Source organism: Rattus norvegicus, chromosome 11 (genome assembly GCF_036323735.1).
Source record: "Rattus norvegicus strain BN/NHsdMcwi chromosome 11, GRCr8, whole genome shotgun sequence".
NCBI classification, from domain to species: domain Eukaryota; kingdom Metazoa; phylum Chordata; class Mammalia; order Rodentia; family Muridae; genus Rattus; species Rattus norvegicus.
Window position 1 is genome coordinate 37,585,622 of NC_086029.1, and position 15,595 is coordinate 37,601,216.

The window sequence follows — 15,595 nt, forward strand, 5'->3', positions numbered from 1 at the left end:
GCGTTAATAAAAGTTATTGAAACGGATGAGTGCCTGTTGGCTGCTTTTCATTGTATGCACATACATGCAAAGGCTAGAACCCAATGTACGGTGCCTTCCTCGGTCATTCCCTACTTATATATGTGCTTGTTTGTTTGTTTATTTATTTTAAAAACAGGTTCCAGACTCCTGCGTTGCAGTCCCTGACCCTGCGTGTGAATGCCAGGGATCCAAACTCAGGTCCTCATGCTTGCTTAACAGGCACGTCACCAACAGAGCCATCTCCACAGACCACTGGCTGCCGTGGGGACCACGCAGTCATGCCTACTTACTTACTTACTGTCTGTGGTTGCAGCACTGTGTAGCTATGAGACTGTACTGTCTGACAGAAAAGCATGTCTAAATCCCTTTAATACAACTCTCCCTTACTTCCCCTTTAACAATGACCTGACAGAAAAGTGTGGCCAATTCCTTTAATAAAAAGGGTCTACTTCCATACCTTTATCAAGTAGCTAATGGAAGGAACATATATGTGCATGATTATTTAAACTATTATTATTATTATTATTATTATTATTATTATTATTATTATTATTATTATTATTGAAATAGGGTTTCATTATATAGCTAGCCTGGAGTAACTCTGTAGAACAGCTTGGCCTCAAACTTGTAGAGGTTCACCAGCTTCTTTCTCTTGAGTTCTGGCATTAAAGGAGTATGCCAACCATGACTAATAATTGTTTTTAATATAGTGTGACAGCCTAAGAAAATATCGTAGTTCCATTACTAGTATTCTACAATGTGCTTATAAATGGATGCGTATTAATTCATAGCTGGAAGGACAGACAGAGAATAATTTCAAACAATAGCTCAAAAGTAGCCAAGGACAATGGCTGAGGGCTACCCTGGTACACCCCATTCGTGCTTGCAAGAGCCAGCTAGTTTGCAAATCGTAACCTTCCAACACAACAAACTAAACAAGACTACTGGATCACACTCTGTGTGGACAAAGTCATCTTTGCATTAACTATGTATGGGGTCACACCTACCCCATCACTCTGTACTTGTGAATCTAAGACCAGACGCACAATGCCAAGATAGAGGTTAATAAGAAGTGAGGGTCTCAGGCATCTTTGCAGACAGGCTGGGACCATGGAAACCAGGATGAAACAAAGGGGAGGGGGAGGGGCGTGGAGGTGAGCCATGATTAACAGAGCTTGCTGGTGTACCTTCTGCATCCACTGTAGTTTACATTACATTAGAAAGACATCTGATGCTGTAGGTAAACAGCAGCAGCATTTGGGATCTAGAAAGGTGGTCTAACAAACATCTTCACAAACATCTGCTGAGTATTAGAGGCCACAGGTGTCCTTGACAGGACGTCCCATCTGTGAACCACAAATCTACATATGAATGTAGTTACAACTCTCAGTCAGGCTGCAGATGAAGAGAATACTAGACTGGAACAGAGGTACATCTGAATGCTGTAGTACACCGCAGCATGGTGGAAAAGTGGGAGCCCCTGCTTGAACCCTGGAGCCCACAGCCCTGAGATGATTTGTGTATCTTGCTTTCTGCACATACTTAGCAAAGACTGGAGAACTGATAGTTATCATAGGTAAATAATAGTGTAAAGGTGTAGAGGATCTGGAACACTTCTAAACACCTGTATGTACAGAATGAATTATCTGAAACAATGTGGCAATTCCCAAAGAAACCCTCGTGCCAAGGTTTATAACACAATGTAACCAGAAATAGGTCACCCTACAGGGTAAAATGGGTGTAACAGAGACTGAGAGATGGCTTAGCAGCTCTCACAGAGGTTCTGGGTTGGATTCCCAGCAAGCATGTGGTGGCTCACAACCATCTACACTGGGATCTGCTGCCCTCTTCTGGCATGCAGGCGTATGTACATGCAGATAGACCACACATAAATAAATCAGAAAAAAAAAAATGGTGTAATGTTCTTTGTCTGTCTGCTTTTGAAACGCAGTCTGATGGAGATGGTACACGGACACACAATGGTCCCCTCACCTTTGAAATATAAGCTGGTCAAATATTTATATAATAACTTTACTATTTTATAGGGACTGGCGGTGAGGCCTGTGTATCAACTCAAATGGATGCAGAACTGACTTCAGAAATGGGTAAGGCACAGTGGGTTCTTTACCTCAAATGGACAGGCTTTTCAGAGAGATAGGAAGTAATGTTTATGAGTAAGACAACTCTTCAGTCTCGTGCCTCTCACTGATGGTGGTGTAGAGTCCCCTGTGAGAGCAGTCATCACAAATACGTGTCCTGAAAATTGGGGGTGCTTTTCAATGTTGGTTTTTATGGGGGAAAAGTTAAAATCTAGCAATGCCTGATTAGAGTATTAAACCTCATCAGGAAATGACTCATGATGTGGGCCGAGTGCACAGTTCTCAGTATGCACAGTCTTAAAGCAGTTCAAGGGAAGGGCTTTTTCTAGCTCGCTTAGCCTCTATTTTCCCGCAAGCCGCACTTCAGACAGAACGTCTATAGAACTAATCAATCACCTCAGAGCAAAGAAACGCCATTCAGTTAACGCTAAGCAGGTGAAGAAGCAACGCACAAGCCCGAGTTCTCCGGCTTCTCTTCCCATTCCGTTCACATTTCCTCAGAATCGAGTCTGCGATCTGCATTTGACCTCCAGGTGACCATGACTCTTTCAATTCAAATGTGAAGCTCTGCTATAAATAAGGCAGCACAGCCACACAGCTATAAATAACTAGAAATTATATGCTTTCTCCTGTGTGTTGGTACTAGTGCTGCAAAACCCTTCTCTTGCCGTGATTGAATGGTCTCTGTAGGGAGACAAGAAATACAGCTGACAAAAATCACCTCATCCTCCTGGGATGAAGGGTGTCGGGGTCTGCACTACACTGCAAGAGGGAGGAGAAAGCGAGACCTCCAATATCCGCCTGGGAAATGTTATAACATAAATTACCAAATAATGTCTACTTCTAATCAATGGAAAAGAGTGAAAACCGACAGCCTTTTATATACTGAAAGGAAATAAAATTGAAGAGAACCAATCACCATCGTTTTCAAAAAAAGATGAGAAGAGCCTGCTACTCAGGCACATTGCATTGTTAGTCTTACCAGTTTTTTTTTTTTTTTTTTTGTGATTTCCTGCGTTTTTTTTTTAAAGTGCTTTCTGAACATCTGAAACTCTCTAACCTAGAAAATGTCAGAACCAAATTCTGAGCCTTTTGGTGTGGACCACTGCCCAAGAACCATTAGGTTTCAGACATGGCCCTTCCGTGTGTGATGCCCACAGACAGCTCACAAAGAGCTTGAGGCCCCTGATTGTCTCATATGCATAGAAGACGAAAGGAAAATGTCCACGAGTGTGCCAGAGAAAGATCTGAGATCTTTAAAAATACTGGGAACGATGCAACACAGACAAACAACGTTTCTCTGGTCCTTGGGTGTGATGGCTGGAGGCTTCCCCTAGTCCTGTACCCCCCACTTGAAAGACTTAAGGTTTTAGAGGAACAATTTCACAATGGCAGGAAATGGGATTATCGTGGTTTTTATTAAACACATCTTTCAAATATTATCCCATCATTTGAACTAACAGTAGTATCTTATGGAGGCCACTGAAAAATAACAGTTTAGGGTGATGTAATCATCTACACTATAATTTTTTTTAAATCATTTTTTTATCACCTTTGAAGTTAGGATTTCACCTCCCTCCAGGGTAATAGTGACAAAGGCAAGTTTTAATTGGGTCTCCTCTTCGAGCCTCAGTAAGTATCAACAATATAGGGCATCCCTGGAGAGGAGAAATCCATTTCTAAATAAAGACTGAATTTTAAAAATGCATGCTGACGTGTTAGATATGACATTTGAAAATGAAATTAGACTGATTTGGCAACCAGAAAGCAAGATGTTGTTAAGACCAAGAGTTTTTGGTTGAAGCAATGTCTTTTTAGATGAAATTCCTCTAAAATTACACTCCCTAAGTGGAAGACGTGATATCAACCAGTGTGCATTCTGGGTTGGGGGAGTAGCCCTGAAATCTACGTGACTGACCTTTCACCTCCCAATGCTGCACACGGTTGTCAATAAACACAGGAAGTTTGAAGTGTGCACACAAAATTGTCTTTGATAGACAATATTAAATTTTTAGGGAGGGGGATACCTCTATTATCAAATACAATTTCATTAAATTACAGCATTTGATGGCTTTCAGGGAATTTAAAAAAAAAGTTCTGCCAAATCGAGAAATACTATAAATATGATATTTTGAAAATCATACAAATCAGAAAGGAACTCGATCAGTAGTGTAAATGGTTTAAGTGGATGCTCTCTGCCCAACATCTGAAGTTGTCATGTCAAATTGGATGAAGCGACAAGACCATGGGGAAATAGTATCTATCAAAGGGACCTGGTCAAGAGTCACAAAACCATGCCAAGCAGACGGCGCTAGTGAAGGTCACATCCAGCCATGCAACATACTCCGTCCCCTGCCCCTCCCCCAAATCAACGACAACATACGTTTAACCGGATCTTGGGGAAGAGGTTCACTGGTAGTCTTGAGTAAACTTTGGGATGCTATGGAGAAAACGAGAGAACATAACTAAAAATAAAAATAGACACATGGGAATGACGGCAGACACACACTCATAGGGCTCAAAACTAAACCAACAAAATTGGGGGTTGGGGGGTAGGGAAGAATCATTAAACTCAAATCAAAACCTAAACAAAGAACCAAGGAAACACAGATGATGTTTGTTACTGGTAACGTTCTGTATTGTGGAATTGCTGACCATTCTGCCACTGGCAGGACATTGGGAAATGTGCAGGAGGGGCTTTGGGTCTCTTCTCCCTCATTAGCACCAAGGATCCTCAATTCTCTCAATGCCTTCCTCAGAGGTAGCTCCTCGAATGTCGCTTGTTCATGGGGATGCTTCTGACACGTGGCTCAGACATGTGCTGAATCTTCATTCTCCACTACCCACCCACCCATCTAACCAATCTTCAACCCCATTGTTCTCTTTCCTTCTATTAAACTTTTTATTAATGTGTGTAGTTATATGTTTGTAATATCTGTGTGTACGCACACAGGCATGCCTGGGTACACATTCATGTGTATGGAGACCGGATAAATCTTTTCCGATCCTTGCTCGCCATATTGTTTGAGACAATTTCTCAATGAACTTGTAGCTCGCTGATTGGCTAGACTGGCTGTCCAGCAAGCCCCAGGGATCCTCCTGTCTCTGCCTCCCAAGTGCTAGGAATTCCATGCCCAGCAGGTGCTGGAGACCTGAATGCAGGTTCTCTTGCCTTCATCACAGAAGCATCTCCCTGCCCTGCCATCCCCTGCCATACTCCCCAAGAGGTTCTGAGACTCAAACCAGAGTCTGGTACCCAGCTGTGTCTTTGCTTCCTTGATACATTGTAACCCAAGTCTGTAAGCTCTAAATCAGAACTACTGACCTTCTCTAATAAAACCCAGCTGGCAGCATTAACTTTTGACAAATCAGTCTACTACGTGTAAGAAGCCCCAATCCCTGGTGAAGGTATATGTTTTACTCCCTGCCCAGAGTAACCAAATGGAAAGGTCTCAGGGTGTGTGTGTGTGTGTGTGTGTGTGTGTGTGTGTGTGTGTGTGTGTGTGTGGTTACACTAGGGTGGGTGTAAATCTTGAGGTGAATTGATCTCTGCTAATAATATAAAGCAAACTTCCTCATTGCTACACTATGATATTCCAGAAACTAAACCTACCTCAGGGAAAGGGGAAAACTTGAGAACTTTGCCAGGAAATCCTCACCTGGCAGCTAAACCCTTCAGAGCCACTGCAACAAAGGTCCTTTGTTCCAAAGGCTCCAGGCCCCAGAATCCTCCACTGTGTTCCGTGTTACCTAACCCAATTAACCTCTAGGTGAAAATGAGCTTGGGTATCTTCAAATCATCTGACTGAAGTCAGGGTCTCTACACTGTTTCCTCAGAGCATGGAAGTGGAGTCGCCTCCAGAGGCCAACAAGAACTTTCTAGGTCCCAAACAGATACTGGCTACCTCGCAGTGGGAGGCCTTAATGGGGCAAAGCGAACCCTCTGTTGTTTTGTTTGACTCTATGATTTGGTTGGAAAATTGCCAGAATCTCCCCAGGAATCCCTGGGCAGGGATTGTCTCTCTGCAAATCCAGGAGTTAAAATGTAAGATTCCCTCAAGACAGAAACGCACAATGACTTAAGATCCTTCAATAGTTCCTACTTCTAACTTGTGGTGAAGAATGAACGAATACATCGGAGGACTTAGCTCGAAAGGCTGCTAACAAAGGCAGACATTCCATGTATCTGGGACATGACTTCTTGAGGTACACTTGACTCTCTGGGGGATGCTTCACCTCACACTGAAGCCATCGGGAATTCATATCATCTCCCACAGTAAGACAGTTCGGTGTTTCCAGAGAGACACTGCAAGTTATTTCCCTCAGCCTCTTGCCACCGGAAGTTGTTAGCACTCTTCTTTTCTTTGTGTGTACGATGATGGTGCATGCCAAGGAGCCCATGTGACAGTCATGGTTCACATGCTTTCTACCTTGTTTGAGATAGCCTATTTCACTGTGTAGCCCAGGCTAGCTGGTGCCAGACTTGAGGTGCTTCTCTTGCCACTGCCTCCCATCTCCCTTTTCGTGTGCTAGTATTATGGAGGCGCAGACTATGCATTTGGTTTAGGTGCATTCTGGGGATTTGAACTCAGGTCCTCACATTTGGATGACAAGAGCTCTTATTAAATGGTCCATATCCCTAATTTTTGTCTACCTAATTGGACGAGGGAAAAAACAAAAGCTTGACAAGAGTAGGTGGTCTAGGTTCATTCAGGGAACAACATGGGCACCTGTGGTTGTTTGAATGAAAATGGCCCATATAGGCCCCTACAGAATGGCACTATTAGGAAGTGTGACCTTGTTGGAATAGGTTGGTGGGACTTTGTCACTGAGGGTGGGCTTTGAGATTTCAGATGCTCAAGCCAGGCCCAGTGCCTCTCTTCTTGCTGTCGGTGGATCCAGGTAAATAACTCTCAGCTACCTGTCCAGGACCATGTCTGACCATGTGTTCCTCCATGCTTTCTACCACGATGATAATGGGCTAAACCTCTGAACTATAGAACCCATCCCAATTAAATGTTGTCCTTTTCTGAAGTTGCTGTGGCTATGGTGTCTCTTTGCAGCAATAAATTTAAGACAGCATCTGAGGCTGCATGAGCTCAATTCAATTAAATTTCATTAACAAAATAAATGAAAAAAAACATGATGAAATAACAAAGGAATTCTCTATAGCAATCTAATCAAGACAACTGAAGCTTCATAAGCCAGCTGCCAGAGAGAAACCATTGCACATGTGCACATGCAGAAACACGAATACATATATATGTCCATAGACAGACACAGACGTCTATGCATTTGCAGGAAGGACTGAAGAAGACAAAAACCACTCTAGCCCCTTTGTAGAGAGAAGCAGTCAGAAGTTTCTGAGGTTTGCAAGAAGAAATCTATCATGACTATAACAGAATACATCCGAGGCCATGCTTTATTAGAGCTAGAAGGAGAGATGTGCTCATGACTGCAGAGGAGGCTTCTGGTAATTAGAGAAACTGACAGGAATGTGGTTAGTGGTAGCAACAGGCCCATTCCCAAGAACAAGGGAAAGAACTTGATCTGTTACAAAGAGCAGAGCCAGTGGCGAGAAAGACAAGAGGTGGCCAGGCTGGAGGAAGGGTCCACTTACACACGCTGCCACACACCGCCATGCAGTACTCTTCAGTGTCAAAGTTGTTCCTGTTGCCGCCACATCCGCCGTAAAAGAATGGGGCGCACTTTCCTTCAGTGACATCAAAGTACCAGCGGGAGATCATTGCACGGCATGGCCCGGTCTCAGCTTGTTCAGAGCACACCTCTAATCAGAGGAGACGTGGGGAACCACATTTAGCAAGAAAAGACACCTTCTGGCTGTTCACGTACACACTTACTCATCTTAAGCCCTGCTCTTCCCAGTGGTGACCTGGGCAGCACCTACTAAGTCTTCCCTGAGGAACTGAATGACCCACTCAGAGTCAACTCTTTCACAAAACAAGACATTCTTGGTTTGCTTCGTATGTAGAATGCAGTAGCAGCTACAGGATTTGGGCTAGACATAAAGAGATCCTTTTCTCGATTTAAGGGTAGAAAGTATCTGCACTTCAAATTTTTCTCTTAAAAAAAAAAGCATCTCCTAAAACAACCTTGAGTCAACTTTGATGTAAAAGGATTGCTCAGAACCCGGACGCCAGCGTGTGAGCTCTCTTCAACTTCCGACTGTTTTTCTTAGTAAATGATCGCCTAGACGCATGTATAATTAATCACATTTATTTTTAATGTTTCCAGCCTTTCCACTGAGTAAACCTGACAACGTATGTAACAGCTGCGAGAGTGACTGACAGCCAACCATGGTACCTCTAAGGCATTTTTTTTATTCATGTATTTTTATCTGACCCTGAGCCCAGAATGTTCCGAACAGTAACATATATAGCTAACAACACATTCAAATTTATTAATATATACCACACATTATTTTACATTAAGACACACCTTACCTGTCAGTCTATTTCACCCCTGTCCCCAAAATCAGTTCCACAATCCCCACTGGTTTAGCATACAGCAGTTCACTCAGTTGCCTTTTAAACGTTCCTCACTCTTTCTTACAAGTCAGGGCTTCTACAGACGTTCCGAGTGTCTGCTTTTGCTGCATGTAGAACAATAGCTGTCTCTCTCTCTCTTTTGAAGTTTGCTCCCCACCCTTGACGGCTGACTCCTCACATACACACTCTTGTTTAGACTGGATTTTACTGACTTATCCAAAGGGAAAATACCTTTCTAAAAGAGAAAAGCTGTGTAAGACCCAGAGTCTCTAGGTTAAAGTAGTAAACATGAGACAGGAAGGTAGTCTGCTTATTCCTATAAAGAATTGTTAATATCTGGGTCCCAGCAAACCCCAAAATCATCTCTTATGCTCTCCTGGAACATTCCAAGATTGTATAACTTCTTTTAAAGAAGAACAGACAGAAAAATAAATCTTCTACGGTAGCCAAAGGGAATCTTGTTTTTCTGAAGAAAATTCCCGAGAGCCTCAGGGAGGGTGCTCCCTTAGGAGCCGGCTCCCACCTCATGGAGTGGTACCTGTTGCGGTAAGAATTAAAGAGGATCCTTTGCTATCCGTTCCCACAAGCCACTCACTCCTGGCTGTCTCCCTTTTAGTCATCCTTTCCGCCAGGTCCCCTAGGCGGTGGTTACCACACCTGACACATGCACACATATCCTGTTCTGCGGACCCTGAATGTTCTCACTCCACACAGGCAATAGGACCAGCTCTCTCTCTCTCTCTCTCTCTCTCTCTCTCTCTCTCTCTCTCTCTCTCTCTCTCTCTTTCTCTCTCCCTCCCTCCCTCCCTCCCTCTCTCCCTCTCTGTCTCTCTCTCTTTCTTTCTTTCTTTCTTTCTTTCTTTCTTTCTTTCTTTCTTTCTTTCTTATTTTTTATAACTTACTAATTAGATTTATATGTTAAACTCTCAATATACAATTCATCCACACAGTAAATTCACTGCCAACTGATAACGATATAAACCTCTAACCTAGACAAGATAAAATCGATCTAGTTCACCTAAATGTGAACCACCCTCCACCATAGAGTCCAACTTGATCTCCCTCCTTCCTCCTCTCTCCCACCTTATAAAACTTTGTCCACGCCCCACTCTCTGTGGTCCAATCACGTATCACCTTGACATCAACCTACAGGTACCTTGTGCTTTTAAGTTCCCACTGTACTATACTTACCATTACCACCATTCCGTGTCCTGATCAATTTTTTTGTTTGTTTTAGACCATCCTGGGCATTGTGTTCCAAAAGAAGTTCCGCCCCCATCACAGCTCCCTGTGTCAATCAACACACTGCCCTCATCAACTAAAGGCAAAGGTTCGAAAAAAAGCGGGCAAGTTTCTAACCCCGGGGAGCCTCATACAGGATTCTACAGGAATCCACTCCATGTGAGAAGCATCTAAACCAATTCTGAGTTTCCCAGTTTTCACGGGGAAGCACGTGATTCCAGGAGCACACCCCCCACCCCCCATAGCCTATTGTTGGCTCCCCCTCTTCCTTTTGAGGCTAGGATTATACAAGGTCAGCACCCTCGTTTGTTTCTAATGTGATATTACTTCCTAGTAACCTCTTCTACTGCTGTATTAATGCCAATATTGGACGGTGGTGTCCTGCACTGGATCTCTAGTGTGGCCGCAAGGGAACACAAATTTTGGATCCACTGGCATGGCCCTCAGTCAGCAGAGCCTGTCAGCAGAATCCATCCATGTTGGCTCTGGGAAAGGGGCGTGTCCTCCGAGTCTCTCGCACTCACTGAATAACGGTGCCAGAGCCCTTGGCCCAGGTTAGGTGATGGAATAAAGCAATGGTAAAGGCATGGTGTGTGGGGGAGGGGATGGGGCGAGTCTGTGTGAGCCTGGAAGAACTGGACACAAGTGCACCCCCTCCCTTCAACATCTAGCAGACAGCCACTGAATGGAGCGGCTTCCAGTATTAGTTTAATGCATCAAATTAGGAGATGCTGATTCTCAGAATATGGAGAGAGAATTCTCAAAGCATGGTTTTTCTCCACGTTCTGTGAAACATGCTAAATTAAATGTAGTGTGTAGATGGATCCATAATACAACTATATCTCTTTTAAAATCCTCTGGTTTATGATTTTATCCTCTAATTGTACAGTACAAATACAGTTTGCTTTAGAAATAAATCACCACCTATCTAACTTAACAGTGAAACAGAATTTTTTTTACAACTGGCAAAGACATTCGAATCGGTCGCGCTGCCGTGTGTCCATCATCAGTACTTCAAATCAATTGTGATCTATATTCAACCATAGAAATGGAAAACTCTGAGGTCAGTGTCCTTTAAAGCAACCACGATCCAGATGTGGTGCTGGGAAACAGTGACTGACGGGGAGATATTGACAGGCTCAAGGCCAGTCTAGTCTAGACAGCGATTTCTAAACCACCAGCAACAACAAGAAATGAACAAGCAAACATACAAACAAATTATAATACTAATAAAATAAGCATGAAAAGCTCTTTATTTTGAAAAAAATTCCCAATTAAGTTGTAGCTACAAACTTAACAATTGCAATATAGCCACATTCCCAGAGCCTACAAAAATTGTATTCTGTAGGTAAATATTTGTTTGGTTCTTATAGATGAAATAAATTTTAGATCAACACATTAGAAGGGTGGTTCTTTTTAAAGAAAGTATTTTCTCCAATGCTAAAATCACATACCTCTAGGAGAAAATCGCATTCATCATGCGTTGTGAATGCTAACAAGTAGTCATAAAAATGATAAGAAAATTAGACTAGCAGGAAATAAATGATCAAATATTTATTATCTAGTAATCATGTTGTACTAAATATAATCATGCAAATTAGGCCAGTAAGCTGGAGTTGAGATCTCGTGTGCCAAATACAGGTTGGAATATCAACAAATCACACACGCGCTGTGCACCTTATTGAAGCCACAGACTCAGAAGGATGATGTGTGTGGAGTTTTTATAGAAGTCTCCAGCACAATGGTTCTCAACGTTCCTAATGCTGCATTCCCAATGGAAGGCTACTACTAGAACTATACCATTAAATTTACAACCACTAAAATCTTCATTGCTACTTTATAACTGTAATTTTGCTACTGTTATGAATCATACTGCAAATATCTGTGTTTCCCAATCATCTTACGTGACCCCTGTCGAACGGTCATTTGACCCCCCCCAATGGGGTCACAACCCACAGATTGAGAACCACTGCAGCAGGTATCCTCAGTTGTCTGGGCTTTGTACTGAAATGTGCAGTTCTCTGTCATTCTAATCAGACTTGACCTGATTTTCACACCTCCCCTATGCAGAAAGTTTTCTTATAAAATGGCACCTGAAGGAGCTGCGTCTATAAAATGAGTTTTAAACCTGTCAGGGCTCCTGACACGGTGCTGTAAGCAAGCACAGAGAGCATCCCACTATGATGTTTCCGAAACCTTGATTTCCAGTTTGCTCTGGTTAATTTGACAAGCATCAGGGTATCAACCAACTTAAAGCAGAACAGGGTAAGAATGAGGTGTACCTTGTGTCTCGGGGGAAGTATTCTCTGTTTTAATAGAATGTGATGCAAGGATTTGCTAAAAAAAATTGTTTGTCTGGAAAAAATAAATAAATTGTAGAATTGGCTATTTCCTAGGTATAAACACTTCCACCACTGGTATTTCAAGCCGTAGTGGTTATGACTCCCCAAATTCCTCACTGTGGCAATAATTGGTTTTCACAGCCTGGTAAGGCTCCAACTGTGCCACACTAGGAAAAGACAGGCACACGTGGAAAGCTACTACAGAAGAAAAGTTTTCCCTTTAGCTGTCTTATTCCTGTCTCCATGCCCAAACCCCCAAAACACAGAAGGCAGAAAATGGTGCTAAAGTTTCTTCACAGTATGGTCCATGACCAGCAGGGTCCGTCTCTCGATGTATAGGTTCAGCGAAAGAAGGGCACAGGTGCCTCAGGAGGAAAAGGAAAGTTTGGTAAGCTCCACAGAACTCTGAGGTCAGTGTGGGAGGGTGTGCTTTGCTTGCCTGTGTTTCGAGAAGCCAGGTCACAGGACACAGCTCATGTTGACGGTCAACCCCCACAATCCTCCTGTCTCAGGCTCCCAAATGCTAAGACTGCAGGTGTGCACCACCACGCCCAGATAACCTAAGAAATGCAGTTGAAATGTGTTATACTAAAAATATAAAAACATGGTCACCCCTTAGGACAAGAGGGGAGGACCTGGTAAAAACTGGAAAGTGTTTGGTGTGTGTGGGGAATGATAGGGGAGTCTTAGAATAAAAAAGTACAGAAAGGTAACAGATGAACTAGTTTTAACAGATTTCAATGCATATTTATCCCACTCTATACAATCAGCTGTCTTTAAACATCATCAAAACACCTTCAACACTTCTGCCTTAACCCATACTGAGATAATAATTCTCTTATATTTAAACCTATAAAAAAGTCACTTCTCGGAAATATGAACTCTAGTGGCCCTCTTCCCCTTACACACCACGGCTTCTATTTTTATTTTGAAAACAATGCTGGAAAAACCAATAAAACAACTCAAGGAATAACTAAACTAAGAATGCAATTTTCACAGCACTTTTCTGGAAAGACATGAGAGATGGCTTCAACCCTTTGAGAACAAAGGAACACTTCCCGTGAGTTGGGGTCTGGAACCATGACTCTGTCTGAGGAAGACAGGACATGTTCACCTTTCCACAGTGGCTGGCTTCCTGCCACTCCAACAGAGAAGAATTCACAGATCTGAACTATGAACAGCACCATTCCTAGTTAAAGTCTGTCCTATAACCAAGGTTTGCTTTTAACCGCCGTGGATTAAGGAGAGTGGATTCCTTTGGACGAGGAAACAGTGGATTCGAGAAGGGTTTCACTGCATACATAGTATCAAGTATTGAACCAGCCATGGTGCAGGCTGCTAATCCTAGCACATGGAACTGAAACACAGAGAGAGCAAGTTTAAAGTCATACAATGAGACTCTTGTGTTTCAGCACACACAAAACCACACACACACACACACACACACACACACACACACACACACACACACACTCCACACAATTTCCCATCCCTAAACAGGCCACCAGACTGTCTTATACACCTTAGCTAATTATTTGTTACCTTACTTATTTATAATAGTGACCTTGTCATATTTGTTGATATTTCTTGCTTATTCTTGTCCTATGAAGTATGTTTACTGGCAACCTACCACGTGCAAAACACTGAACTAGGAGGTTTAGCTTATGTTCTGAGAAGGCAGTGGAAGCATATTTCAGTGATCCCATATTCAAACTTAAAAATTAATTGCTTACTCTGTATGTGTGCTTTTGTCACAGTGCTGAGGACAGCCTGTGGGAATTAGTTGTCTCTTCCCACCATGTGGGTTCTGGAAGGTGAATTCTGTTAGGTTTGGAGGGAAATGCCTTTAACACTGAATCACCTCGCTAGCCCTATCTTCACATATTTATTTCAAGCCGAGCGTAGTTCTCAACACCCTTGCTGAGTGGGTTACAACCAGAGTAGACTCCCATCCTCTCCCAGGGTATACTGTTGGTTCTTATATTGGATGGGTAGAGTTCTAGGCATCCCTTGGGAAAACCACTGGTGCTGCTAGATGGCCTATGATGCCCCGAACAGTCCTCCAAGCAAAGAATCACCGGGGGGGGGGGGGCAAGCATCAAGAGCTCTGAAGTTGAGAAGCCCAAGCACACAACAGGAGATTTTCGTGACAGGCAGTAATTCCGCCCATCAAGGCAATTGAGCAACAGTTACCAGCATCTCTGAAATCCTGGGTAACAAAGGGCAGCAAATTTCCAGAAAGCAAGGAAGCATGGGAAATGGCCAATAAGACCTTCCTTTGTTATATCATGAAGCATCAGGAACTCGGAGTACGGGGCTGCAGAGACGGCTCAGCACTTGCTGATCTTGCAGAGGACCAAGGTTTGATCCCAAACACCCACATGGTTGCTCACAATTGTCTGCAACTCCAGTTTCTTCCTCTTTGGCCCTCTACACACATGGTATATAGATATACATGCAAGTAAAATACACACACATAACACACACTCTACATGCATGGAATATAGGTATACACACAAGTGAAACACACACACACACACACACACACACACAAACAAACTTTTAAAAAAGAACTCAAAATGCTCTATTTTCCATTCTATCTCAACAGTTACATTCAACAAGATTCAAATAGAAGAAAAGCATCCCATAATCCTATGTGACAAGGATGTTACGTTTTACCGTTATGAGATAAACACATTATACCTTTAATATGTCTTCTGTCCTAAACTCATTACCTCATTCATTCACTTCGCATCATAAGTCTGAATTTTCTAACATGTGGCCTGAAAGCCTTGAAACCCAGGGAACTTATTAACACTTGAACTTGAGACTTACTCAGTCTCATCTCTTCTGGAATTCTCACTGTTCTCCTAATAGAATCACGTAAGGACAGACACGCTGTTCAGGCAAGAGTGCCTGGAAGTCACAGATGGATCTTCAGAAGGGCGGGCTGGTTCAAGACCAACCAAGAAGCAGGTATTTTGGCTGCAATGCACCCCACCCTTTAACTTTCTGGACACTTACATTAAGGGAACTAAAGATTTCCATGAAGAACCACAGCTTTGTTACAATAGCCAATACTTTGTTGGACTTACGGATTAATTGAAAAGGAGAAAATGTATACATACACAATTACGTTACCTGTTCTCTAATTTGATGCATTACATTTTAAGGAATTGTGTTTTTTTGTTTGTTTTTAACATTATAAACTATTAAGTAGACACACAATTGTGCTTAAGGCACAAAATTTTCTTATGGCAAACATGTCTGTGGATTTACTGAATCACTGAATTATGAATTTTGTAGATAGGGAAGTATGTCAATGCAGTTCTTTCCAAAACTAAGAAAACCACATATCTGGTACTATCTCTCTGTCTCTGTA

General features: G+C 42.6%; 1 protein-coding gene and 1 long non-coding RNA gene across 8 annotated transcripts in view; one reads left to right on the top strand and one right to left on the bottom strand.

The window, feature by feature from the left end:
* App (amyloid beta precursor protein) overlaps window positions 1-15,595 on the bottom strand; it is a 218,145-nt gene that overhangs the window by 79,415 nt on the left and 123,135 nt on the right. For 2 of the 7 annotated variants that reach the window (XM_006248008.5, NM_019288.2), the window contains exons 7-8: window positions 7,741-7,908; window positions 4,504-4,560 (exon numbers count right to left, since the gene is read on the bottom strand). The exons of 3 other annotated variants lie outside the window; for them this stretch is intronic. In XM_006248008.5, the coding sequence (XP_006248070.1) occupies window positions 4,504-4,560; window positions 7,741-7,908 (225 nt within the window). The remainder of the gene's footprint in view (window positions 1-4,503; window positions 4,561-7,740; window positions 7,909-15,595) is intronic. 2 more of the 7 variants (XM_006248009.5, XM_006248010.5) reach the window with 1 other exon arrangement.
* LOC134480962 (uncharacterized) lies at window positions 8,328-10,175 on the top strand. Its single transcript, XR_010056030.1, has 2 exons — window positions 8,328-8,440; window positions 9,867-10,175. It is a non-coding gene; the product is annotated as an uncharacterized LOC134480962 (long non-coding RNA).